Here is a 24,776-nt window from a genome sequence, read left to right as displayed (position 1 = left end):
TTGTATTTTTAGTGGAGGTGGGGTTTCACCATGTTGCCCAGGCTGGTCTCAAACTCCTGATCTCAGGGGATCCGCCCACCTCAGCTTCCCAAAGTGCTGGGATTACAGGCGTGAGCCACCGCGCCCAGCCCCAAGGATGCTTTCTTAGGTCAAAAGGGAAAGCATTGTTGCTGCCCTGTGGCCAGGCAAACAAGCTGCTGGCTTTGAAGTCACAGGGGATTTGCTCAGGCTGGAGTTGGGAGTCTGAAGGAGAGGCCTCCATGCCTTCCTGAAGCCTCGCTGTGTTTATTAACTCCACCTGCCTACCCGGGCCTGGTGTGTTTGATGTCTCGGGAGAAGCAGGAGGAGGGAGGCATGCTCTGGGGGTCCTCCGAGGGACATCTTTCAGCCCCTGCTGAGCCTGCCGTCCCACCTGGTCTGAACAGAAGGAAAACCAGGCCCAAGTCCAGAAGGGCTAGTGACAGGCCTGTAGTGAAGGGGACACCTAGTCCCCTCCCTTCAAGGTAGTTTACAGGAGTGTGTTCCAGGGCCAGTTGGAGAGTAGGCTGCTTCCCTTGGTCATTGTCTTTATTCAGGTGGCATCCGGTGAGAATGAAAGTCAAGGGGAGACTTGAAGAGAGAAAGTGGCATCCAGAGGCAGCACTGGTGCCTTAAGGGGCCACAGCAGGTCTCTCCACTTCGCCCTGAGGTCCCCAATCACGCCTCTGCCAGGTGCCTCCCCAACTCCTGCCCCATGCTTCACCCCTTCTCCCCACCAAAGCAGCATGAGTGGGCAATTTGCCATTTCCCAGCGACAGCTCAGAAGCCTTAGGTAATGACCAGAGACATTCCCCACCCACCCCCTACTCACACTCAATAAAATGCACTGATGAGGAATCCATGGAGTGGGGAAGAAAGTTCTAGAGAGCAGAAGCCTGCGTAAAACAATGCTCGCCTCTCTGGGCTTGCCTTGCCCCAGGATTTCACTATGTTCCAAATCATGTTTTATTACCTTTCAGGGTTGGGCCATGGGAATGGGATAAGAAGCAAAGCATTATTATTAACCAGTTCCATGTCCCATACAATATTAGCCATGAATAGCTCCATCTCTCCCCCACAATTTCCCTATCAGCCACACTCTAACGCCCCCCACCCCCAACACCGCTCTCTAGTCTGTCTCTGTCTGCCTGCTCCCCCTGCCCCTGACATGTTGCAATTCAGAAAGAGCTTGTTTATGATAAGACCTTGAAATCTGGAGTTATAAATCCTGCCCAGGGCAGCCGCCCTATCTCTGTGCTAATGCTTGTGGTGCCAAAAGGAGGCTCACCTGGTTGTGACCCAGTCCCTCTTACTCCCTGAGGAGTTCCCTGCTCCTCCTCTGCAAACACAGGACAATGGGCAAATGGGAGTTACCTGTTCCAACAGGTGTTAGCTGGGCCTCACTTTCCTACAGGGTGATGAGAAGGTCACCCTCTGGCCCGCCCACGCTGGGCATTCCTGTGACTGTGAAAGCCCACCTTCGAACATGACCCTCCCTCTCCCCCACCCTCCCATGACTTCAGCTACAGGAGACTGAGCCCACCTCAATGGCTTTAAAAGTCCCCACTTGAAGCTTCTGAGTCCACCAACTAGAGAGCAGGCAGCACCTGCACTGGCTGGAGGGCCCTTGTGCTGCCTCTTTATTCTGTACAGGCCTCTGTCATTGTGTTTACACCATATTGCAGTTGGCAGTTGTTAGCCTTCCCTACTAAGCTATGGGCCCCTTAAGGGAAGACACTGTTTCTGATTCATCATTGAATTCCTAGGCCCAAAAGACTGCACAGAACATAAATATAATTGTTAAATGACTAGGTGAATGGTGTCATCACTACCAGCACATATTTCTTCAGGGTATCTTATGTGCAGCGACTCTGCTAAGCAGTAGGGATACAAAGATTAACTGGACACCATTCCCACTCTCGGGCTTATGCTGGAGTCGGGGAGACCCACTGAAGCTTCACTTCCCTAGAGGTCAGAGGAAGAGCTGGATCTGGGGACCCCAGGAAGCTGCTTCGGCAACCAGAGGCCTAGGGTCTTGGGAAAGTTTGCCCAGAGTGAACTTACCACAGACGCCAGAGACGCAGATACCTACTCACCGTTGGTCTTGGTACATTCCAGAGTGGAGGTGATAACTTGCCAACTAACAGCATGTGGAGCCTTTTCCTTTGTGACTTGTATCCTCCTCTCAACAATGGGAATAAAAGTAATTTCTAGTATCTTCACTTGGAATGGATTTTTCAGCCCTTTAGCTCTGGGAAGAAAAGAAGTGAAACTGGCCCCCACTGGGCCCTAGCTGGAGCTGTGCTTGTTAGCTCTGCCCCATACCATTTGGTTTAGGCTGCCTGTGGATTTGAGGCCACAGCTGCCTCCACCCTCAGGAGGAAGGAACGAGGAGGTGCAGGCATCTGTCTGGAGTTCAGTTCATCCCAACACACATTAATTGAATGCCTCATCTGTGCCAAGCATGCTGGACAGTGGGAATAGAGAAATTAACATCGTGGGTGTAGCTCCTCCTTTCAGACAGGGACTGATATCTCTGAGAACCTGTGGGAGGAAGGACAACCAGTTGATCTCTTGGGGACTGAGAGTCAGCCCACATGATATGAGAGGCTGTTGCATCCCAATGCCATTGTCTCATGGAGGGGACCTTTACTGTGTGGAGTGGGGGCCTAGCAGTGTATGTGTGGGCAGTGTGGTGCAGTGTCCATGGGTGGTGTTTTCTGTGTGGCTGTTTGCAGTCAGCGCTTTTGAAGCTTTTCATGTGAAGTACCATTAGTGGCAGAGAGTGAATTCACACTTCACAAGGGGCATGGGGTTTTAGATCACTGCACACAGAAACTTTCTTCGAAGCCCCATGTTTTGTCTTAAAAGTACGTTTAGGCTGCACGTGGTGGCTCACGCCTGTAATCCCAGCACTTTGGGAGGCCAAGGCAGGTGGATGACGAGGTCAGGAGATTGAGACCATCCTGGCTAACACGGTGAAACCCCATCTCTACTAAAAATACAAAAAATTAGCTGGGTGTGGTGGCGGGCGCCTGTAGTCCCAGCTACTCGGGAGGCTGAGGCAGGAGAATGGCGTGAACCCGGGAGGCGGAGCTTGCAGTTAGCCGAGATTGCGCCATTGCACTCTAACCTGGGCAACACAGCAAGACTCCGTCTCAAAAAAAAAAAAAGTACATTTAAATTTTCTATTTTCTACCATAATCCATCTGTTTGCTTTTATTGAAAAATGCAGTTAACATTTCTTATATCTGAATAAAACGGACATTCCAGGAAGATAAGCCATCTTTCCTGTGACTTCTCGCAACCTCTGGCTCACAGCCCTATTACCCTAGTTTGAGAAGCTTGCCTTTTGGGACATCAGGCCCAAATGTACCACATTCAGGGTGCCACCCCAAAGTGGATTTCTAACACACTTGCGTGGTCCATGCCCGTGACCTGGAAACACTCTTCTGGATTTGGCCTATGCTGCCCTGGTCACACACTCCTTCAGTCAGACCCCACAGGACCATCCCTCCACCTCTGGGCTTATCCTGGTCCCTACAGCAGGGTTTGGAGATCAGGTGGCCAGTGACCATATTCCCCAGATGTCTGGGGCAATGGCCACCAATCTTTTTGTAGTCTCCTTCACAGAGAATGAGTAGGGCAGAAGCAGCAGTGAGCATGGGATCCGGAGGGGAGTTCACAACAACTAACACGGCCAGGTGCGGTGGCTCACGCTTGTAATCCGAGCACTTTGGGAGGTCAAGGCGGGCAGATCACCTGAGGTCAGGAGTTCGAGACCAGCCTGGCCAACATGGTGAAACCCTGTCTCTCCTAAAAATACAAAAATGAGGCATGGCAGCACATGCCTGTAATCCCAGCTACTTGGGAGGCTGGGGCAGGAGAATCGCTTGAACCCAGGAGGCAGAGGTTGCAGTGAGCCGAGATTGCACCACTGCACTCCAGCCTGGGAGACAGAATGAGACTCTGTCTCAAAAACAAAAACAGAAACAAAAACAACTAACAGCTAATGCAGATACTTGAACTAATTATCTGTCTAAAGGGTCCTGCTCTAGGGATTGTTCTCACAACTGCCTTGGTAGCTTTAGCATGATACTCCGTTTAGTGTTCCCGGACACAATTGCTTTATCTGTATGAGGAAACGGAGTAAAGACTACATTTTATCTGGTAATGGAGAAGTTCTATGATCCCAAGTCCATATAGGTTTATTATGGATTCACTGTATTAGTGTTTTTTAAGTTTTTAAAGAGGTGTGATGCCCTCATTTTTTTCACTCACACATGAATGCATTTTCTTATTTATTCAACAAGTCTTTATACAGAACCTACTATGCTTCAGGCACTGTATGAAGTCCTGGAGATATAGTGGTAAGCAAGAATGGCATGGTCTGGGCCCCCTTAGAATTTGCAAGTGGGAGACAAAATTAAACAAATGGTCTCCATGGAAGCAAACAAAGCAAGTTCAAATGGGGCAAGCCCAGGGCTTTCTTCTGCTGACTGCTCCTGGATGTTCTGCCCAATAGCCTAAGAACACAGTTAGTAGGTCCTGGACTAAGTCAGGGATAACAACAGATTGTCTATGATTCCTCATATGGAAAGTAAAAACAAACGTAAAATGAAATTCACCTCCAAGTCCCTCCTCCTGCTCGACTATTCCAGAGAAAATGCACCAAACCTTAAGTGTGCAAACACACTTAAGAATAAGGAAATTCATTATTTCATTTAGTCCTCAAATTAGGGCTGTGACGTTAAGTGCCATGATTTTCTCCATTTCAAAGATACAGAACCTGAGACCCTAGGGAGGTGAAGCTCACCTGGCCAGGATGGGAGTAAGATGGAGTTTACAAATAGGGTGGGGAGGAGGAAGCTTTGGGGCATGACTCTTTTGAGACAGGGTCTCACTTTGTCACCTAGGGTGGAGTGCCGTGGCATGATCTTGGCTCTTGGCTTACTGCAACCTCCGCCTCCTGGGTTCAAGGGATCGTTCCACCTCAGCCTCCCAAGTAGCTGCGACTACAGGTGCATGCCACCACACTCGGCTAATTTGTGCTAGGATTACAGGCATGAGCCACCGTGCCTGGCATCTCTTGATTTTACTGAACAGTGCTGGGCTGGAGGCTTCCAGTGACTCTCCAGACAGACCCCTGTGGTTCTGGAGACTCTGCCACTGCCCCTTATCTTTCCTCCCCATGGCGCACACGGATTTGATGGCTCTAGGTGCTAAAAACTCTGGACTCTAGAACTCAGCTAAGGAATTGCAGAGCTGATGGGACAGTGGAAATGTGGGCAACGTGTCCGAACAACCCGCAGCCCTGCCTCCTCCTCCCCAGACTGACCAATGACCCTAAGCCCGTGAATGGATTTTTCCTTTTTTTTTTTTGAGATAGAGTCTCACTGTGTCGCCCAGGCTGGAATGCAGTGGCGCAATCTCGGCTCACTGCAACCTCTGCCTCCTGAGTTCAAGTGGATTCTCCTGCCTCAGCCTCCTAAGTAGCTGGGATTACAGGAGCACACCACTGCGCCCAGCTATTTTTTTTTTTTTTTTTTTTTTTTGTATTTTTAGGAGAGACAGGGTTTCGCCATGTTGTCCAGGCCGGTCTTGAACTCCTGACCTCAAATGATCCGCCCGCCTCAGCCTCCCAAAGTGCTGGGATTACAGGCATGAGCCACCGTGCCTGGCCCTATTGGATTGTTCCTAAGAAACTTGGCATGGCTTTGGCAACTGACAATCCTGACAAAGGATTATCACTTCCACCCTTCGCCTTTGGAGTATCTTCATCTAAGCCTTCACTGCCCTTAAAGGAAAATTCAACTGAATTTGGAAAGAATGAGGTTGTACAGCTAATCATGTTTAGAGTCACCTTCCTATGACATTAAGGCCTCCAGGAGAGTCATTGAAAAGTCTGTGAGGTCTGCTAATTCTACTGAGAGTGAGGAATGTGTTTATTCTTCCAAGGGGCAAAGATCCCCCACTCAAAATGACGCTGCCACATTGTGTAACCAGGAACGTGGGTCGTTGCTGATGTAAACAGATGGCCAGGGGTGGACCTGCCAGGATCCCGGGTCTCCTTTTCCCAGAGGTGTTTCTTATGAATGGTTGTGCCCAGTGAAGCAATTTCCTGCCTTGTAAACTGCTGCCCACCAAACCACATCTCCTATCTATCGCTGCCTGGCTCTGGGTCATAAAACAATTCCCCACAAACCAATCAGAGCCCGATTAGGAGACCTTGAGTAACAGGAAAATTACCCTCCACCTGCAGATGTAATGACACTTTGCAAGCTAGTGGCTTTGCAGTTTCTGAACGTAAACATCACATGCTTTACCCCATGCCCCACCTCTGCTCATCTGAGATGTGGGGGCTACATATTTGATTCTCAGGCCCTGGTTCACTCTGCTGAGGCACCGGCTGACCAGTGACCCATTACCTTGACCTGACACCCTGCAGCCTGGAGAACACATTTCACTCTGTCAGATCATGATTTACAGAGCCAGGGCAAGAGAAGTTCAGGCAGGGGTCTCAGGCATGCAGAGCTGGGTTGGGGGAATCAATGAGGACAGAGGATTTGGACTGAAACACTATGAACTCATTGATTTGGACATTCGCTTTGCATTGTGGGTCTGGAATGCCTCCTCCACTATCCTCTGCTCCCCATTCACCTGGTGAACTGTCATTCATTCTTCACGACACAGTTTACATATCTACCAAGGAAACTTCTCTGATTGCCATCCAAGCAGAACTTCCTCTATTGTCCTATCAATATTCTTTCTAACACCTACACTCTGTAATTGAAATCACTTGCTAAGTTGTCTGTCTCCCCAGCCAGGCTGGGAACTCCTTCAGGGCATTTTAGAGTCCCCACCACCCACTACCATGCCTGACTCAAAGTCAGTGTGCAAAAGAGGTTTGTTGAATGAGCACTCACACTCAAGTGCGGTGTCTCCCCACTGCACTTACGTGTTTTGCATATTGAAAATGTACAAAGAATATAGTCAAAGGAATGAAGAACCTGGGTTAGGCTGATAGGCATAACATAAGGCCTTTGTCCTTAAGAAGTTTGCAATCTGATTTTCTTTCTGTGAATAGTAGGAGTATTTGCAGGTGGTATACAGAAATTGGACCCATGGCTAGGCATAAGTGTTGGGTTTTTCCCCCCTTTTTAGTGCCAGCTCAAAGCTGAAATGAGTTTGAGAGGTGGCCTGTTTTTCTTTAGCTCTCTCAATTGTTTTAACTTTGACTTTTAGTTTAGTACTAAACAAGTCACACTTCCAACGATCCATAGTAATACACTAGCCATAAAACACCACCCAGGACTGCCATTTTCATCTCTTCTTTCTCCTTATCCCCAGCAATAGAAGTAATACCAATGACTTGCTTCTTCCTTTGAATCTTGGGAGGCCCCAGAGAGTGATGGTGATAGTGGTGGTGGGAGGTGTGTATTGGGGTCATTTTCCAAACATAAAACTAGTAAACTCCACGATACACATACACACATTCCCTTATTTGAAGAATATTTACCAAGTGCCAATGTGTGTCAGGTACCAGATGCTGGGGACAAACCAGTGAACAAAACACCACATCCCTGCTCTCACAAAACCTATATTCTGGTGGGAGGAAGACAGTGACAGTAGGGAAGGGGCCCATTGTGCTATCTCATGTTGTATTCCTGAATTGGATGCTAATGATGAACATTTATTGAGCCCTTTCTTATGTACCAGGCAAAGGGCTTTATGCATCTTCTATCTCATTTAATCCCCAGACAACCCCATTTTCAGGTAAGAAAACATTCAGAGAGGTTAAGTTGCCTTCCAAAGATCTCACAGCTAGTAAGTGGTAGAGTCAGGATTTGAAATCAGATTTGAATTACTCCTTACTCTGAGCTCTTAACCACAACTCTATAAGGCAGCAGTAAATATTTACTAGATGAACAAATGAGTAGATAAATGGTTAACCCTAACTACAGTGGCAAACTATTGTTTTGTCTCCATGATACAAACATGAGCACCATGCTTGTTTTTCATTGACTTGTTGATTCAAGTGCCCCAAAGTGTGGTTCCTGAAAGTAGATTTTGTACTGATTAAGAAACGAGTGTCTTTCTTGTTACCATCCATGTTTCCTGGACAAGACAACCTAGTTTATGAAAATAATGATGAATTATAATGGAAAAAGTTGTACAAAAGAAAGTGTCACCTTAAGTTCCCTTTTCTGGCTTTGAATGTGTGGGTTTGTGATAAAGTCTCTGTATTAGGCTGAATAATGACCCCCAAAGATGTCAGGTCCTAATCCCTCCATCCTGTAAATGTTACATTAAAAGGAAAAAGGGTCTTTGCTGATGTAATTAAGGAAGATTATCCTAAGCAACACAGTGGGCTGTGAATACAATCACATGTATCCTTATAAGAGGGAGGAAGAGGGAGACTTGACACAGAAGAGAAGGCGATGTGACCACGGAGGCAGAGATAGGAGTGATGTGGCCACAAGCCAAGAACTGCTGACAGCCAATAGTGGCTGGAAGAATCAAGGTAAGATTCTCCTGAATTTCGAGCTTCTGGAGTGAGTGACAGCCTGTTGACAGCCTGATTTTGGTCCAGTGATACTGATTTTGGACTTCTGGCCTCCAGAACTGTGAGGGAATAAATTTCTGTTATTTAAAGCCACCACATTTTTGGTAATTTGTTACAGCAGCAAGGGGGAACTGATAGAATCTCCTAGAGGAGGAAGCAGTAGGGAAACAAAGTCTTCAGCAGACAGTGCAGGTGATTGAGAAATATTCACTCAGTTATCTTTTTGGTCAGGGTGCCCAAAAGAAATCCTATCTTGGAAAGCAAAGATACCCATGCAAATATGAATCCACCTCCTTCCCCACCCTCCTCTTTCACCTTTCTCTGCTTTGTTCTTCTTTCTAGTATGTATCAACATTCGTATTTTTGTTTATTTAGTATATATTTAGTATATCGTTTAGTTCTTGTTGGCTCCCTCCCAGTTGAATGTAAACCCCATAGGGAAGTGACCTTTTATAAACTGCTTTCCTTCCCATGCCTAGAGAAGTATGTAGCGTATAGTAAGCACTCAATAAACACTTGTTGACTAATGTGGTTTGGCTCTGTGTCCCCGCCCAAATCTCCTGTCAAATTGTAAATCCCAATGTTGGAGGTGGGGCCTGGTGGGAGGTGATTGGATCATGGGGGTGGTTTCTAACGGTTTTAGCACCATCCCCCAGTGCTGTCTCGTGCTAGAGTTCTCATGAGATCTGGTCACTTGAAAGTGTGTAGCACCCAGTAACCAAAACAGCGTGGTACTGGTACCAAAATGGAGATATAGACCAATGGAACAGAACAGAGGCCTCAGAAATAATACCACAGATCTACAACTATCTGATCTTTGACAAACCTGACAAAAACAAGAAATGGGGAAAGGATTCCCTATTCAACAAATGGTGCTGGGAAAACTGGCTAGCCATATGTAGAAAGCTGAAACTGGATCCCTTCCTTGCACCTTATGCAAAAATTAATTCAAGATGGATTAAAGACTTACATGTTAGACCTAAAACCATAAAAACCCTAGAAGAAAACCTAGGCAATACCATTCAGGACATAGGCATGGGCAAGGACTTCATGTCTAAAACACCAAAAGCAATGGCAACAAAAGCCAAAATTGACAATTGGGATCTAATTAAACTAAAGAGCTTCTGCACAGCAAAAGAAACTACCATCAGAGTGAACGGGCAACCTACAGAAAGGGGGAAAATTTTTGCAATCTACTCATCTGACAAAGGGCTAATATCCAGAATCTACAATGAACTCCAACAAATTTACAAGAAAAAAACAAACAACCCTATCAACAAGTGGATGAATGATATGAACAGACACTTCTCAAAAGAAAACATTTATGCAGCCAACAGACACATGAAAAAATGCTCATCATCACTGGCCATCAGAGAAATGCAAATCAAAACCACAATGAGATACCATCTCACACCAGTTAGAATGGCAATCATTAAAAAGTCAGGAAGCAACAGGTGCTGGAGAGGGTGTGGAGAAATAGGAACACTTTTACACTGTTGGTGGGACTGTAAACTAGTTCAACCATTGTGGAAGTCAGTGTGGCGATTCCTCAGGAATCTAGAACTAGAAATACCATTTGACCCCGCCATCCCATTACTGGGTATATACCCAAAGGATTATAAATCATGCTGCTATAAAGACACATGCACATGTATGTTTATTGTGGCACTATTCACAATAGCAAAGACTTGGAACCAACCCAAATGTCCAACAATGATAGACTGGATTAAGAAAATGTGGCACATATACACCATGGAATACTATGCAGTCATAAAAAATGATGAGTTCATGTCCTTTGTAGGGACATGGATGAAGCTGGAAACTATCATTCTCAGCAAACTATCACAAGGACAAAAAACCAAACACCACATGTTCTCACTCATAGGTGGGAATTGAATAATAAGAACACTTGGACACAGGAAGGGGAACATCACACACCAGGGCCTGTTGTGGGGTGGGGGAAGGGGGAGGGATAGCATTAGGAGATATACCTCATGTAAATGATGAGTTAATGGGTGCAGCACACCAGCATGGCACATGTATACATATGTAACAAACCTGCATGTTGTGCACATGTACCCTAGAACTTAAAGTATAATAAAAAATATATATATATATAAAATAAAATAAAATGAAACTACCATTCAAAAAAAAAAAGGAAGTGTGTAGCATGTCCCCCTTCTCTCTCCTCCTCCTGCCTGCCATGTAAGACGTGCTTGCTTCCGCTTCGACTTCCACCATCATAGTAAGTTTCCTGAGGCCTCCCCAGAAGCAGAAGCCTGTATAGCCCACATAACCGTGAGCTGATTAAACCTCTTTTCTTTATAAATTATACAGTCTCAGGTATGTCTTTATAGCAGTATGAGAATGGACTAATACATCAACCAAATGAATGTCATGTTACTGAAGAGCCTGACATCATATTAGGGATATGATAATATCACATTACAGCATAACATACTACTAAGATGCTTCCTAAGGTACCACTTTAAAGAAAAACCAAGATACAGCCTATGTTTGTGTAACATTGTTTTTCATTTTCTACAACAGCAGGGTTTATTTTTATTTTTATTTTTTATTTTTATTTTTATTTTTTTTTGAGACAGGGTCTCACTCTGTTGCCCAGGCTGGAGTGCAGTGGTGCAATCTTGGCTCACTGCAGCCTGGACCTCCTCAAGCAATCCTCTTGCCTTAGCTTTCTGAGTAGCTGGGACCACAGGTTCATGCCACCATACCTGGATTTTCTTAATTTTTAGTGGAGACAAAGTCTTGCTATGTTGCCCAGGCTGGTCACAAACTCCAGGGTTCAAGAGATCCTCTTACCTTGGCCTCCCAAAGTGCTGGGATTATGGGTGTGAGCTACCACACCTGGCCAACAACACTAATTTCTATTTCCTACTTTGTTTAGGGCCCAAATCTTGGAATTATTTTTTATCACTCTTTCTCACATTCTACATCTAAACCATCAGGAAATCCTGGTATCTTCAAATCCTGTACCTTCAAAATACAAAATCAGATCAGCTCTCATCACCCATGCTTAGATTATGGCAACAACTTCCTGATAATCTCTTTGCTGTCACTGTTGGCACTCCCTTCCCCAAAAGCTCAGCAGTTAGAGGGATCCTTTTAAAACAGAAGACATATCTTGTCCTTGCTGTATTCAAAATTCTCTGCTGGCTCCCAGCTCACACAAAGTAAAAGCCAAAGTTCTTACACCAGTTGGCCGAAGTGCTTACAAATGGTCACAAGGCCCTTTGTCATCGTGCCCCTGCACCTGTTTACCTCTGTGAACCAGAACTATCCCTCTCTCTCTGCTCTAGCTGCTCTGCTATATGTTTCTCTTCCTGCCCCAGGGCCTTTGCACTTGCTGTTACCTCTGCCTGGAATGCTCTCCTCCTAGATGTCCACATGGCTCACTCAGCAGCCTTAGGGCTCTCAGACGTCACATTCTCAGTGGCCACTTTCTTCTTCCTTGTCCATACTGTTTAAAATGGGTACCAGGCTGGGCACAGTGGCTCATGCCTGTAATCCCAGCACTTAGGGAGGCCAAGGTGGGCAGATCACCTGAGGTCAGGAGTTCCAGACCAGCCTGGCCAACATGGCAAAACCCTGTCTCTGCTAAAAAATACAAAAATTAGCCGGGCATGGTAGTGTGTGCCTGTAGTTCCAGCTACTCGGGAGGCTGAGGCAGGAGAATTGCTTGAACCCGGGAGGTGGAGGTTGCAGTGTGCCGATATCATGTCACTGTACTCCAGCCTGGGCCACAGAGTGAGACTCTGTCTCAAAAAAAAATTAAAAATAAATAAATAAAAATAAATGGCTACCCCTAGTATCTCCTTTACCTGCTATAATTTGCATAGTTTTTTTTTTTTTTTTTTGAGACGGAGTTCACTCTTGTTGCCCAGGCTGGAGTGCAACGGCACGATCTCTGCTCACCACAACCTCCGCCTCCCGGGTTCAAGCGCTTCTCCTGCCTCAGCCTCCCGAATAGCTGGGATTACAGGCATGTGCCACCATGCCTGGCTAATTTTGTATTTTTAGTAGAGACAGGGTTTCCCCATATTGGTCAGGCTGGTCTCAAACTCCCGACCTCAGGTGATCCGCCTGCCTCGGCCTCCCAAAGTGCTGGGATTACAGGCATGAGCCACTGCGCCCGGCCAATTTGCATAGATTTTTAAAATCATCTGACACACACACATACACATACATATATTCACACATTTATTTGTTATCTCCCTGACTAGAATGTAGGGTTCATGAAGGTAAGGATTTTTATCTATTTGGTCTACTGATAGATCTCCAGTGTCTAGAACGATAGTACCTGACATGCAGCAAGTGCCAATAAGTATTTCTTGAATAAATGAAGGGGAAATATTATTTTGAATTATGTATTTCCAAAAGCAAAGATATACACAGAAGATCTTGTAGTGGCTCAGGAAATCAGACATGTTTTCCTTATACTGGTATTTTTTGGTCTTTTTAAAAAATTAGCTTTATCCGTTTATTACCTTCAACCTTCATAATTAATTGGGGATAATTTAATATATCAGTTCATTAATGATGTCAAGACAATATGGCACAGGAAAGAAATCTTTCTTTGGGGAATATAACAGCGTGTATCTGGTGAAAAAATAAAAGACAGGGGAAAGAAACATCTTGTTTTTGTGTTGCGTGATCTGTTGGCGTAAACGTACATATGCAGATCGTGTGAAGCCTGCTTTGGTGTTTCCTGCTTTTGATGTTGTCCCCCTCATATTTGCTTTGCAGGTTCTCCCTTAGAAAGTGTTTTCTCTATAGGCATGCACCCAGGAAAAAGGAATGTTCATCCAGGCACGTGCAAAGTCCTGCAAACTCTAAAGATTCATTTGTAAAATAGTCATGTTATAAATCTCGGCAGACAATCCAGTATTTGTCCAGCTAGAATGACCTCTGCACCCAGGAGAAGAGGAGGAGGGAGGGGGGTGGGGAGGAGGGGCCTAACAGGCACTTGGTTCAGCTGATTGCAATTTCTCATAAATATTCAGCCTGTGTGATGCTGTTGGGATGTGTTTGAAGCATTAAGGCATGGATATGTCATATCTCATTTTCCAGAGCAGCTTTGGATGGCGTGTTTGAATTAATTCCTAAGTCAAAGGGGACACCTTGACCCTGATTTTCCTTGGACAGAAGTTAGCTCCCACCTCTTCCTGACCCTCACTCTTCCTTGCTCACTGGATTCCTCCATGATCCCCAACCCACTTTTTAGAACACAAAGCCGGTTTTAGTTCCATCTTCCCAGTGCTCTCTGTGGCCCTCCCACTCATATAAGATCATCACATTTTATCTTCTTCTTTTCCTAGGGAGGACAAAGACTCTCTCCAGTGAAGCCTTTCTCTTCTCCTCAGGCCTCTCCTTCCTGACTCAGCCTTGGTTTACCACTGAGATTTGCCATATACCATACAGATGAACAAAAACGTTACCAATTATTGGCAGGTTTTTTTTTTGTTTTTTTGTTTTTTTTTTTTTAACCAAATGTCAAGTTGGTGATGAAGTTATCTGGAAATGTCAACCAAACCCAGAAGACTACACAAGACTACAGGAGAAGGCACTCTGGGGTGAGATGATACACACAATACCCATTGTATATACAGTTCTAAGTGTTTAACATATATTAACCCTCTTACTTCTCAAACAATCTAATAAAGTAAGTACTACCATTATCATTCCAGTTTCACATAGCAGGACACTAAGGGCCAGGGAGGTTAAATGGTGGAGCTGGAGATTCTAATCAAGGAATTTTGGCTCCAAAGGTAATTCAAAGACTTGCCCCCAACTGTGGGCCAAGAGCTCAGATTCCCTGACTGTCTGCATTGTATTCTTTCTTATCTACCTGAATTCAGCAGCTAACACTGCGTTATCTCTGCCTTTGGTGGAATACCCCATAACTGGTTAGCATGGAAAAGTTTAATACAGTTTAAGGCGAGTTTTCAGTACTGGTTTTATTTCCTATCCATGGATGTTAAAATGAAATTTGCCTTCCTCAGGCTCACCCTAGAAAGTGACAGCTGGCTCTGATAAAAATGGAACCATCTGTCTGTGAGCCTGGGGTCAGGGTATGAAAAGACACCCTGGAGATTGTTGGTCCATCAGGTGGTGGGAGGAAGGTGTGGGGGTTGAAGCTTGCCAATGAATCTTCAGAGTGTGTGATTCCCCTTGGCCCTTGTATAGCCAGTGGAGGGAGGTCCCTGTTTGGTTTAGAAAGGTGAAGCTAACCATCCTTGGGGCTCTCAGTTGCCAGGGTCAGCTGTCTACATATCTTGGTTCAAACAGGATTTCGTTAGGAAAACTCTCTAGAGACTGTCCCCAACCCAGCCATCCTCCCTCTCTTCCATCTACACCTCTGCCCAGATGACCTGTTAGATAAATATGACCTTCTGGGTTTTCAGGGTCTAAATGCAAGATCTAAAATCTATCAGCAGCAGATGCTTGCTTTTCTAGAAACAACACGAGTCCAGATATAGGGCTTCAATCGGGGCTGGAGCTTGAGGCCTGTGTTCCTTTCCTCTTCCCGGAGCTCACAGGAGCCATCCAACAGGACAGCTCAACTAATGAAAGGGGATCTTGGCCTCTCTCCATACGCAGTGCTTGGCCTTGTCCTCAGCCCTCCTCAACCCAGTCATGAACTTTTCTCTTGACTGTTTCAATCCAAATTACATTGTTAGGGGGAGCTAGGAATCAATTAAAGTCAGTATTTCCTTGTCCATCCATTCCTGCTCTGGCCACAGACTAGGTACTCAGTAAATTTGCCCAGCTCACTGAGAACTGAATCTCCCACTACAATGGGATTTTGAAAAAATCCATCACTCATGGCCTGGTGAGCACAATCTTTGCTTCCACTTTCATTGGGACATGCTCTGCCTAAAAGCGAAGAACACAGGGCAGTAGGCCTATGCTGTTTGGCAAAAAAGGAAACAGCAAAGAAGACAGGTCCATCTTCCTTTCTTCTGGAGTCAGCACTGAATTATTTGTGGTAAAGTCCCTGCTGGTGGAGTCTCTGGGCCTTTGGCTTTTTACTGTTTGGACTATTTGTATTCCTTAGCATCCCCACCAGAGAGAGAATCTTGGGCAAGAGGTGATGTCCACAAGAGCCCATTCACTTAGTGACTGAGAGCTGTAAGGGAAGGAAAAGGAGGGCAGGAAGAAAGGCTGGAATTAATGCTTTAAATGAGGCTAAACAATTTACCCGCAGAGTTTTCATTCATCCTACTTTTTGTCTGTTTCTATCACACACGTCACCCACCAAGAATTGACTCTATGACTTTACCCCTGTGAGTTGCAGGGCAGAAAAGGGTGCTAGCTCCTGCTCTGGCGAGATTCCCTCTGAGCAACTTGTGGAGTCTTACCGGGGGATTCAACTCTTCTTTACCTCAATTAGCAGTAAAGCCTACACAGACACTGGGAGCATGACGGCAAGAGAAGGCCACTCGCCTCTCTACACCCCTAGATGACACACTACAGGATCCAGTGGAGTACACAGAAAATTCCAAGGAGACCAGGGGCCAGGGGTTCTCGGTGGAACCATGGCAGGGAAAGTATCAGAGACAGAAATATGAGACTCTGGGTAGTGATAAAATAAGTTGTTTTAATGGAAGGCTTTCTGAGACTGCAACTTTTTCTTCTGCTATCAAACAGCCAGTTTCCCTGCCCTGGGGTTTCTTAGGGAGTGCACGGCTGAGCTCCTGGCCCACAGGAAGCTGGCATGTTACTCTGACACACTACATTCAGCCCCTCCAGGGATCCAGAGGTGTGTCTTAATGTCAGGAGACTGGAGTTAGCTGGTAGTCAGTCCAAGGTATGCTGTCCCCATAAGTGTCCAGGCCTGAGGGAGAGGACAAGGGGCTTCACTTCCCACTTAGGATGTTTCTCCATGAGGGGAGAGGGGACAGATCACTTTTGAAATTTTGACTCTGACCTTTACAAAGAAAACTAATAGACACTTTAGTATTATATACAGGGCAGAGGGGAGAGGACACAGAGGGGAAATTGCACTTAATTACAGTAGTTTATAGTTTACAGCCATTGGACAAATTTACTTCTTTAAAAGAAATCTCAAGATCATTTGGGATGGGGGCAGGGGAGGGAGTCTGTGGATATTTACAGTGTGTTTGGCTCAGTTCAATAGCACATGTCCTTCTCTCCTCATTTCAGTAACAGATTCAAGTTTTCGCATCAGTTTGTTCGATGAAGGATCACAACATAGACAGTACGGCTTTCTTGCTTCCTCTTCGGTGGTTCCTTGTCTCCCACCTCCAGGACAGACAGGAGTCCTTGACATCGTGGGAGAGGCATTGTGGCAATACTGCATAGAAGGGAAGCTGGGCTTCGGGCTGCGCCTCCTGAGAGTGGATTGTCTGAGGTGCCAGCAGGACGTCCGTCAGGTAAGCAGGGACCTCTCGCAGGTGCTTGTCAGGTCACTGGGCTTTTCCATGACAGCTGCCCAGAGGGTGATGGTGTGGAAAACAGGGTCCTTGTTGCTGCGCACAAAGTAAGTGGTGTGTGGGCATCACCAGGCTTGTAGAGGACACTGCAGAGAGAGAGGAGAGAGAGTGCTCAGCTGTGTCATTTGGCAGGGACATGGGCCATTAGTTTGGCTTCTCTCAGGGAGATGATGCCCAACTCAACCAGCAAAGAGCAGCAGGTGGGGGGCTGGGGGCCTCGTGTCTGCTCAGTTCTGCAGTTTTCATGCCGAGGCACACTTCCTGCAGGAAAACCTGGGAGCCGGCTTTCCTGGCCACTTCAGAAGAGAGAAGTGAATTGCTGGGGACCTTGAAATAGTCTTAACTTGCTGACCTTAATCCTTAAGCTGGGCTCCTCCTTCTGTGACAGTGGCATTTATAGAGTGCTTAGTGTACTTGAAAAGGCAGCTGGATGGTGAGCTCTTGCCTCTCGTGGAAGCAAGGGTCTCTTCCTAAGACCTCTAAGAGCAGAGGTCTCCTATACTAATGCTTCTCGAACTTTAATGGACCCACAAGTACCAGAGAGCCTGTGAAAATGTGGATTCTGGTTTAATTCTGACTTGTAGGCCTGGGGTGCACCTAAGAGTCTGCATTTCTAACAAGTTCCCAGGGTGTGCCAGTGCTGCTCACCTAGGGCAGCAAGGCCAGAAAGCACACGAGAAAATGACCACTCAAACTACTCATCAGGAAGGAGCTTTGCAAATTGCAGAGTGCTTTCTGCGGGTTTCTTACTTTAGCATAAGAAACTCAGAGGACCAGGGAAAGGATCCAAAGGCTGAAGGCCTCTGATGCCATCCTTGTGGGTGGGCCAGGGCAGAAGACCCCAGAATGGCTGGAGAAGCCCTCGAGAGAAGCCACCTCACCCAACTCAGGGCAGCCTCGCCCTCCAGTGCCTGGGCCTTATTCATTTGAACTGTCATGGAGTGTCACTGCTTTCCTTTTCACTTCTGGGGAGTCTCTTTTTGTCTCCCTGTGTCTCCTCCTTCCCTTTTGCTTTTGTTGGCATCTAAGGTTCTGCCTTTGACTTAGTGGCTTATTCTCTCAAGATCCCCCCAAACATACACACACACAGACACACACACACACACACACACACTTACACCTACCAATACCACTAAAGGCCACCGTTATCGCATTGATCAGTGCTCCAACCATAACCCTATATGAGGATACCATCATGTCTATTTGACAGATTAGGAAAACAAGGCTAAAAGAGAGTCAGTGAATTGTCCATGGTTTAAGAACTAGGAGAGTGTGGAGCCACAGCTTCAAACTAGCTGTCTAGGTGGCCACTCAGCATGTGCTCTTTCAATCATGCTTGGAGGTGAGGAGCCTTCTACTAAGCTTTGTGCTCTTGGACAAGTTACTCTCTCTGTGCCTCAGTTTCTTTCCCTATAACATGGGAGTTGTTGTGTGATTAGATGAGTCAACACCTGTGGAGTCCTGAGCGTGGTCCCTGGCACAATTGTTATTATTAACGTGGGGTTCTTCAGCCCAAGCCCCTGCTGCTCCTCAGTGCTCTTAAGAGTGGGGCTGAAGGCCGGGCGCGGTGCCTCACGCCTGTAATCCCAGCACTTTGAGAGGCCAAGGCAGGTGGATCACAAGGTCAGGAGATCGAGACCAGCCTGGCCAACATAGTGAAACCCCATCCCTACTAAAAATACAAAAATTAGCCGGGCATGGTGGTGCACACCTGTAGTCCCAGCTACTTGGGAGGCTGAGGCAAGAGAATCGCTTGAACCCAGGAGGCAGAGGTTGTGGTGAGCCGATATTATGCTACTGCACTCCAGCCTGGGCAACAGAGCAAGACTTGGTCCCACAAAAAAAAAAAAAAAAAAAAAAAGAGGGGGGCTGAGCAGTGCGTGCATGTGAGGAGACAGGCTTCTGACCCTTCCACATTCTTGAGACGTTGGTCAGGGTCCTCTGATACCCTTTGCCTCCTCTTCCTCCCCCGGCCCACCCCCACTCTCAAGTCTCTTTACTTCCCACTATCAGCCTTTTTCCAATTTTCAGATTTCAGGTGGAGGAGAGAGAAAACGGCTTGTGACCTTGCAGGTTTCAAAAGAAGAGCAAACAAGAAGGGCAGATAAGGAGACGCCAGTGAGATTCTATGGCCTGTCATTAGGGATGGGCTTCCCAGCTATCAAATGTTTGCTCACATAATAAAATGGTGGCAGAGCCCAAAATGTTGTCAAAAGAACTAGAGTTATTTGCCTCCTTCAGAGTCTAAACACAAACATCTGATAAGGGGTGCACTGTGGTCCCTTAGAACTGGAGGCCCAGCACACGCAGCCCCACGGGGGCCTGGCCCAGAAGATCTCTGAGAGACCGCGGGGCCCTCCGTCTGAAAGGTGTGGTAGCTGTGGCAAATGTGAAGGGCATCCTTATTCTAAGAGGATTTGTTATATAATGGTAAGAGCTACATTTATCGACATCCTACTGTATGCCAGGCACCATACTAAGGGCTTCACAAGCATCACTGCCTCGAATTCTTACATCGACCCTTTGAAGTAGGTGATTATCGTGAATTCATTTAACACGTTTGAGTGCCTACTGTGTACTTGGCACTTTTTTAGACACTGGAGATGCAGCTGTAAACAAGACCCTGCCCACTTCTTCACAGACTTTACCTCCTAGTGAAGGCTTTGAATAATAAACAAGTAAACAAATGCGTGCACACACACACACACACACACACACACACACACACACTACAACTTTAGGTAGAGATGAGCACTCCACAGAAAAATAAGCATAGAGGTTAGGGCAGCTCGAGGAAAAAGAGATTAACTTAGATATGGGAATCAGGCGAGGCCTCTTTGAAATGGTAACATTTGAGCTGAATGAAGTGAAGGGGCAAGCATGTAAAAATGCACAGAAAAAAAGAGCTCCAGGCAGACACCACAAATGCAGGAGTCCTGGAGTGGGATCTCTTCAGCCCTGGCACAGCTAAAGCTGAGCGGGTGATGGAGGGAGGAAGGAGGTGAGAACGGCGACACTGGCAGGGGCATAATCACATAGGGTCCTGTATGTCTCTGTTTTAGTTTGGTTGTGATGGAAAGCTGTTGGAGAGTTTTGACAGGGGATTGACATGCTTGATGTCTCTTTGTAAGAGATCACTCTGGCGAACAGACCCCAGTGGGGCAAGGGTGGAAGTGGGAGACAGGCAAGGGCCACCTAAGGAGATCAGGGAGAGACAAGGGGGCCTGGGCTGGGACTAGGACAGTCCTGATGGGAGTGTGAAAAGAGGTCAGATTTAGGATGTATTCTGAGGGTCCCCTAGTAGAACTTATTGATGGACTGATGTGATGTGGAGAGAAGAATCAGGGATACTTTCAGCTCTCTCACTTGAACAACTGGTGCCAGTTTTGGAAATGGAGAAGCCCATGGGGGAAGCAATTTTGATAGGATGAAATAGGGCAAAATGAAGAGCTCCTATTTTAGGCACGTTGAATTCAAGAGGCTTATTAGATATTTTAGACATGCATCTGTCCCTGCCGAAGCAGCATTGGATTTGTGAGTGAGCACTCAGTAGGGAAGACTGGACTGTAGACAGAATTATAGGAACCATCGGCGTGTACACTTGACCTAAAGCCATGGGACTGGAGGAGATCACCCAGGAGTGAGCATAGATGAGAAGAGGCCAAAGAATGAGGCCCGGGGCCCTCCAACACATAAATATTGGGAAGATGAGTTGCCAGCTGAGGAGATGAGAAGTGGCCAGTGCCGCAGAAGAACGAGGAATGGTAGTATCCCAAACTCCCATGGAAAAAAGGAGGGAGAGATCAGCTGTGTCAAAGACAGAGGTTGAAAAGTAACCATTGGTTTCAGCAGCATGGAAGGGATCATGAGCTGGACACAGTGAGATGTGAGGACAAAAGCCAGTCTGCAGTGATCTCAAGAGAGAATTGAGGGTGAGGAAGTGGAGACAGTGAGGACAGATAAGTCACTTCTATGACCATGAACTTATGTGATATTCATTGTAGCTCCATTAATTAGAAGTCATGATTATAATTCCAGTTTTACAGATGAGGGAAGTGTGGCCTGGAGAGGTGATAAGTAAGTTGGCTGGGGTCTCACAACAGCAAGGCTTGTGCTCTTCACCCCTATGTAAGAGCACTTCTTTCAATCCCCTCAACACGGGGAAATAAATGCCCTTTGCCACGTAAAACCCTTTCCCCAAACTCAGAACCGCTCAGGGGTGCTAGCAGGGGAAGCCAAGAGTGACCCAGCTTCCATGGGCTGGGTGTTTCCTTTGGGACATGCACTGAGTGAAGTATTTTACAAGTCTTCGTGCAGTTAGTCCTTTCAGTGATCCCATGAAAGAGGTATCATTATCTTCATTTTACAGGTGAGCAAACAGAGGCTCAAAGAGGCTAAGACATTTCTCTGAGGTCACACAGGTAGAAAGTTGTAGAATCTTGAGCCCAGATCTGCCTAACTCCCAGGTCGATGCTCCCAACCATCAGAACACTCTGCTTCCTCACCCAGTGAAGAAGCTGGGAGAGGAATAGCCGAAGGGGATAGATGATGAGGCCACCCACCTCCCCCCTTGTCAGTGCCCTGACTAGTTACTGCTCTGGGGGCCCTCTCTTCACCTTCCTATAAACTAGGAAGTCAAGCAGTGGGGAGAGAACACTGTGGAAACAGGAGTTGGCTCACAACCTGCCTACACTTGTTCTAACTGAGGTCAGTGGTTGCTGTGGTCTTGTTTCCAGACTAGCGGGGCATTGTTGAACTCAGGCACAAACCCACTCAGAGATAACTTGCCAGCACCCAAGAGTTGAGAAGGAGGGAGAGGTATGTGCTCTGGAAGGGACAGATGGCAGTAGATGCAGAAGGATTCTTGGCAGCGAGAAGTCCCAGCCTGGGGTTCCTGACCTGTAATCCCCAAGACCCTTGGGGCATGTCTGCCTTGACAACAGGAAGTACTGGGATCAGACAGATACAAGTACAAATCCTGGCTTTAGCCTTATACCTGCATAACCTTGGGTTGTTATTATGGGTGCTTAAAAGTGGATATTGGAAGATGAACGTTGTTTAATGGGTTTGGAGTGAGAAAACCAGTCTGGAAGTCCAGTTCTGGAATTTATGATGTGCTTGAACTTGACCAGATCCATACCCATCTTTGAACCTCAGTTTTCTGCTTTGTAAATCAGGTATAAAAATAACGACCTTGCAGAATGGGTAAGAGGGTTCTCCAGGAAATGTAAGCTAGAAAAGCATCTGGGGTGCTGCTTGGAAAATGGAGGCATCAAAAAACACGGGTTCTGCATTCATTCATTCATTCGTTCATTCGTTCATTCTTTGTTATTTACTGAACATCTAATATAGCCCAGGCATTTGGCTAAGCCCAAAGGGTATGGGTGCTTTGACAGGCCCTGAACTATTTGCTTTTTTCCTGGAAACAGGTGAGCAGGGAGTCTGTGTATCAGCAGGAGAATGGGAAACAGGGATCTGGAGCCCAGGCCCAAGAGGTAGGATGTGCTTGAGAGATGGTAGTAATCCTGAGACATTTTCTTCTCCCAGCCTCCTTTGACTGCATGTAGACCAAGCACTGAATTGGATATTGAAAGAGTCACTAGGCCGGGTCCAGTGGCTCACACCTGTAATTCCAGCACTTTGGGAGGCAGAGGCGGGCAGATCACGAGGTCAGGAATTTGAGAGCAGCCTGGCCAACATAGTGAAACCCCGTCTCTACTAAAAATACAAAAAATTAGCCAGGTGTGGTGGCGTGTGCCTGTAGTTCTAGCTACTTGGGAGGCTGAGGCGGGAGAATTGCTTGTACCCAGTAGGCGGAGGTTGCAGTGAGCTGAGACCACACCATTGCACTCCAGCCTGGGTGACAGAGATTCCATTTCAAAAAAAAAAAAAAAAAAAAAAAAGAGTCACTGGAAGGGGAGACAACTATCTCCTAAAGGATCACAGACGGGAGAGAAAACAGGGAGGGGGCTACCACTTTGAATACTGGACTATGTACTAGGCATTCTGTTAGGCACGTTGAATATTTTGTGAGATGGGGGTGGGATTTTCCCCATTTATAGATGAAGAAACTAAGTCTCCCAACAGGGAATTAACTGCCCAAGGTCACATACCAGGGGGTGATGAAGCTGAAAGTAGCTCAGGTCTGCTGGCGTTTCCTACCACTGTACAATACCTCTAAAATAGCACTGCTCAGGATGTGTCCCTTTGACCCGAGCAGGGTGCACGCTAATTGCCCGGTTCAGTGCACACATCAGCAAGTAAAATGCTCTGAGAAGCCCTGCCCAGTAGCATTTAACTTTGTGTAATCCAGCAGTTCCCCCAACATATTTGACCAAGAAATCCTTCTCTCCCCTCACTCGTATGTCCTTGATACCTAGTGATATGGTTTAGATGTGTGTCCCTTCCAAATCTCATGTTGAAATAAGATACCCAGTGTTGGAGGTAAGGCCTAGTGGGAGATATTGGATCATAGGGGCAGATCCCTTATGAATGGCTCAGCGCCATCCCCTTGGTGATAAGTGAGCTGTCGCTCAAGTTAATTCACACAAGATCTGGTTGTTTAAGAGTCTGGGATCTCCCCTTTCTCTCTCTTGCTCTTTATCTCACCATATGACATGCCTATTCCCCCTTTACCTTCTGCCCTGACTGTAAGCTTCCTAAGGCCCTCACCAGAAGCAGATGCTGGCACCACAACCTGCAGAGCCATGAGCCAATTAAACATATTTTCTTTTTAAGTTACCCAGCCTCAGGTATTCCTTTATAGTGATGCAAATGGACTAACACAAAAAACTGGTCCTGGGAGTGGGGCATTACTGTAAAGATACTTGAAGATGGCCAGGTGCAGTGGCTCACGCCTGTAATCCCAGCACTTTGGGAGGCTGAGGCGGGTGGATCACATGAGGTCAGGAGTTCGAGACCAGCCTGGCCAACATGGTGAATCCCTGTTTCTACTAAAAATACAAAAAATTAGCCAGGCGTGGTGACCTGTGCCTGTAATCCTAGCTACTCAGGACTCTGAGGCAGAATCGCTTGAACCTGGGAGGTGGAGGCTGCAGTGAGCTGAGATCACACCATTGTACTCCAGCTTGGGCAACAAGAGCAAAACTCCGTCCCCCCGCCCCCCCCCCCCAAAAAAAAGATACTTGAAGATGTGGAAGCAGCTTTGGCAATGGGTAACAGGCAGAGATTGGGAGTTTGGAGGAACAGAAGAAGACAGGAAGATGAAGGAAAGTTTAGAATTTCTTAGAGACCTGTTAAGTGGTTGTGACCAAAATCCTGATAGAAATATGGAGAGTGAAGGCCAGGCTGATGAGATCTCAGATGGAAATGAGGAACTGATTGGGAACTAGAGCAAAGGTCACCCTCCTTACGCCCAGGCAGAGAACTTGGCTGCATTGTGTCCATATTCTAGGGATCTGTGGAAGTTTGAACTTCAGAATGATAGCCTAGGGTATCTAACAGAAGACATTTCTAAGCAGTAAAACATTCATGATGTGGCCTGGCTGCTTCTAACAACCCACAGTAGCTATGGAAGCAAAGGAATGACTTACATTTGGAATGTTGGAATTTACATTTAAAAAGGGAAGCAGAGCATAAAAGTTTGGAAAATTTGCAGCCTAACCCTGTGGTAGAGAAGGAATTCAAGTGGCCTATGGAGCAACAACTTGCTAGAGAGATTAGCTTGATTAAAGAGGGCTGCATGCTAATAGCCA

The 24,776-nt window shown here is 46.5% G+C and overlaps 1 protein-coding gene and 1 long non-coding RNA gene across 6 annotated transcripts in view; one reads left to right on the top strand and one right to left on the bottom strand.

The window, feature by feature from the left end:
- Positions 1 to 19,273, top strand: part of LOC134758533 (uncharacterized) — a 79,579-nt gene extending 60,306 nt beyond the window's left edge. For both annotated transcript variants that reach the window (XR_010133814.1, XR_010133815.1), the window contains 3 exons: positions 13,969 to 14,178; positions 16,772 to 17,001; positions 19,093 to 19,273. This is a non-coding gene — a long non-coding RNA (uncharacterized lncRNA). The remainder of the gene's footprint in view (positions 1 to 13,968; positions 14,179 to 16,771; positions 17,002 to 19,092) is intronic.
- HNF1B (HNF1 homeobox B) overlaps positions 16,612 to 24,776 on the bottom strand; it is a 59,369-nt gene continuing 51,204 nt past the window's right edge. For all 4 annotated transcript variants that reach the window (XM_004041863.5, XM_019028568.4, XM_063706502.1 and 1 more), the window contains one exon: positions 16,612 to 17,147. In XM_004041863.5, the coding sequence (XP_004041911.1) occupies positions 17,127 to 17,147 (21 nt within the window). In that variant the 3' untranslated portion in view covers positions 16,612 to 17,126. The remainder of the gene's footprint in view (positions 17,148 to 24,776) is intronic.

Source organism: Gorilla gorilla, chromosome 4 (genome assembly GCF_029281585.2).
Source record: "Gorilla gorilla gorilla isolate KB3781 chromosome 4, NHGRI_mGorGor1-v2.1_pri, whole genome shotgun sequence".
In the NCBI taxonomy this organism is placed as follows: domain Eukaryota; kingdom Metazoa; phylum Chordata; class Mammalia; order Primates; family Hominidae; genus Gorilla; species Gorilla gorilla.
Note: the sequence above shows the minus strand (reverse complement) of the source record. Positions and strands in the feature narration are given on the sequence as shown.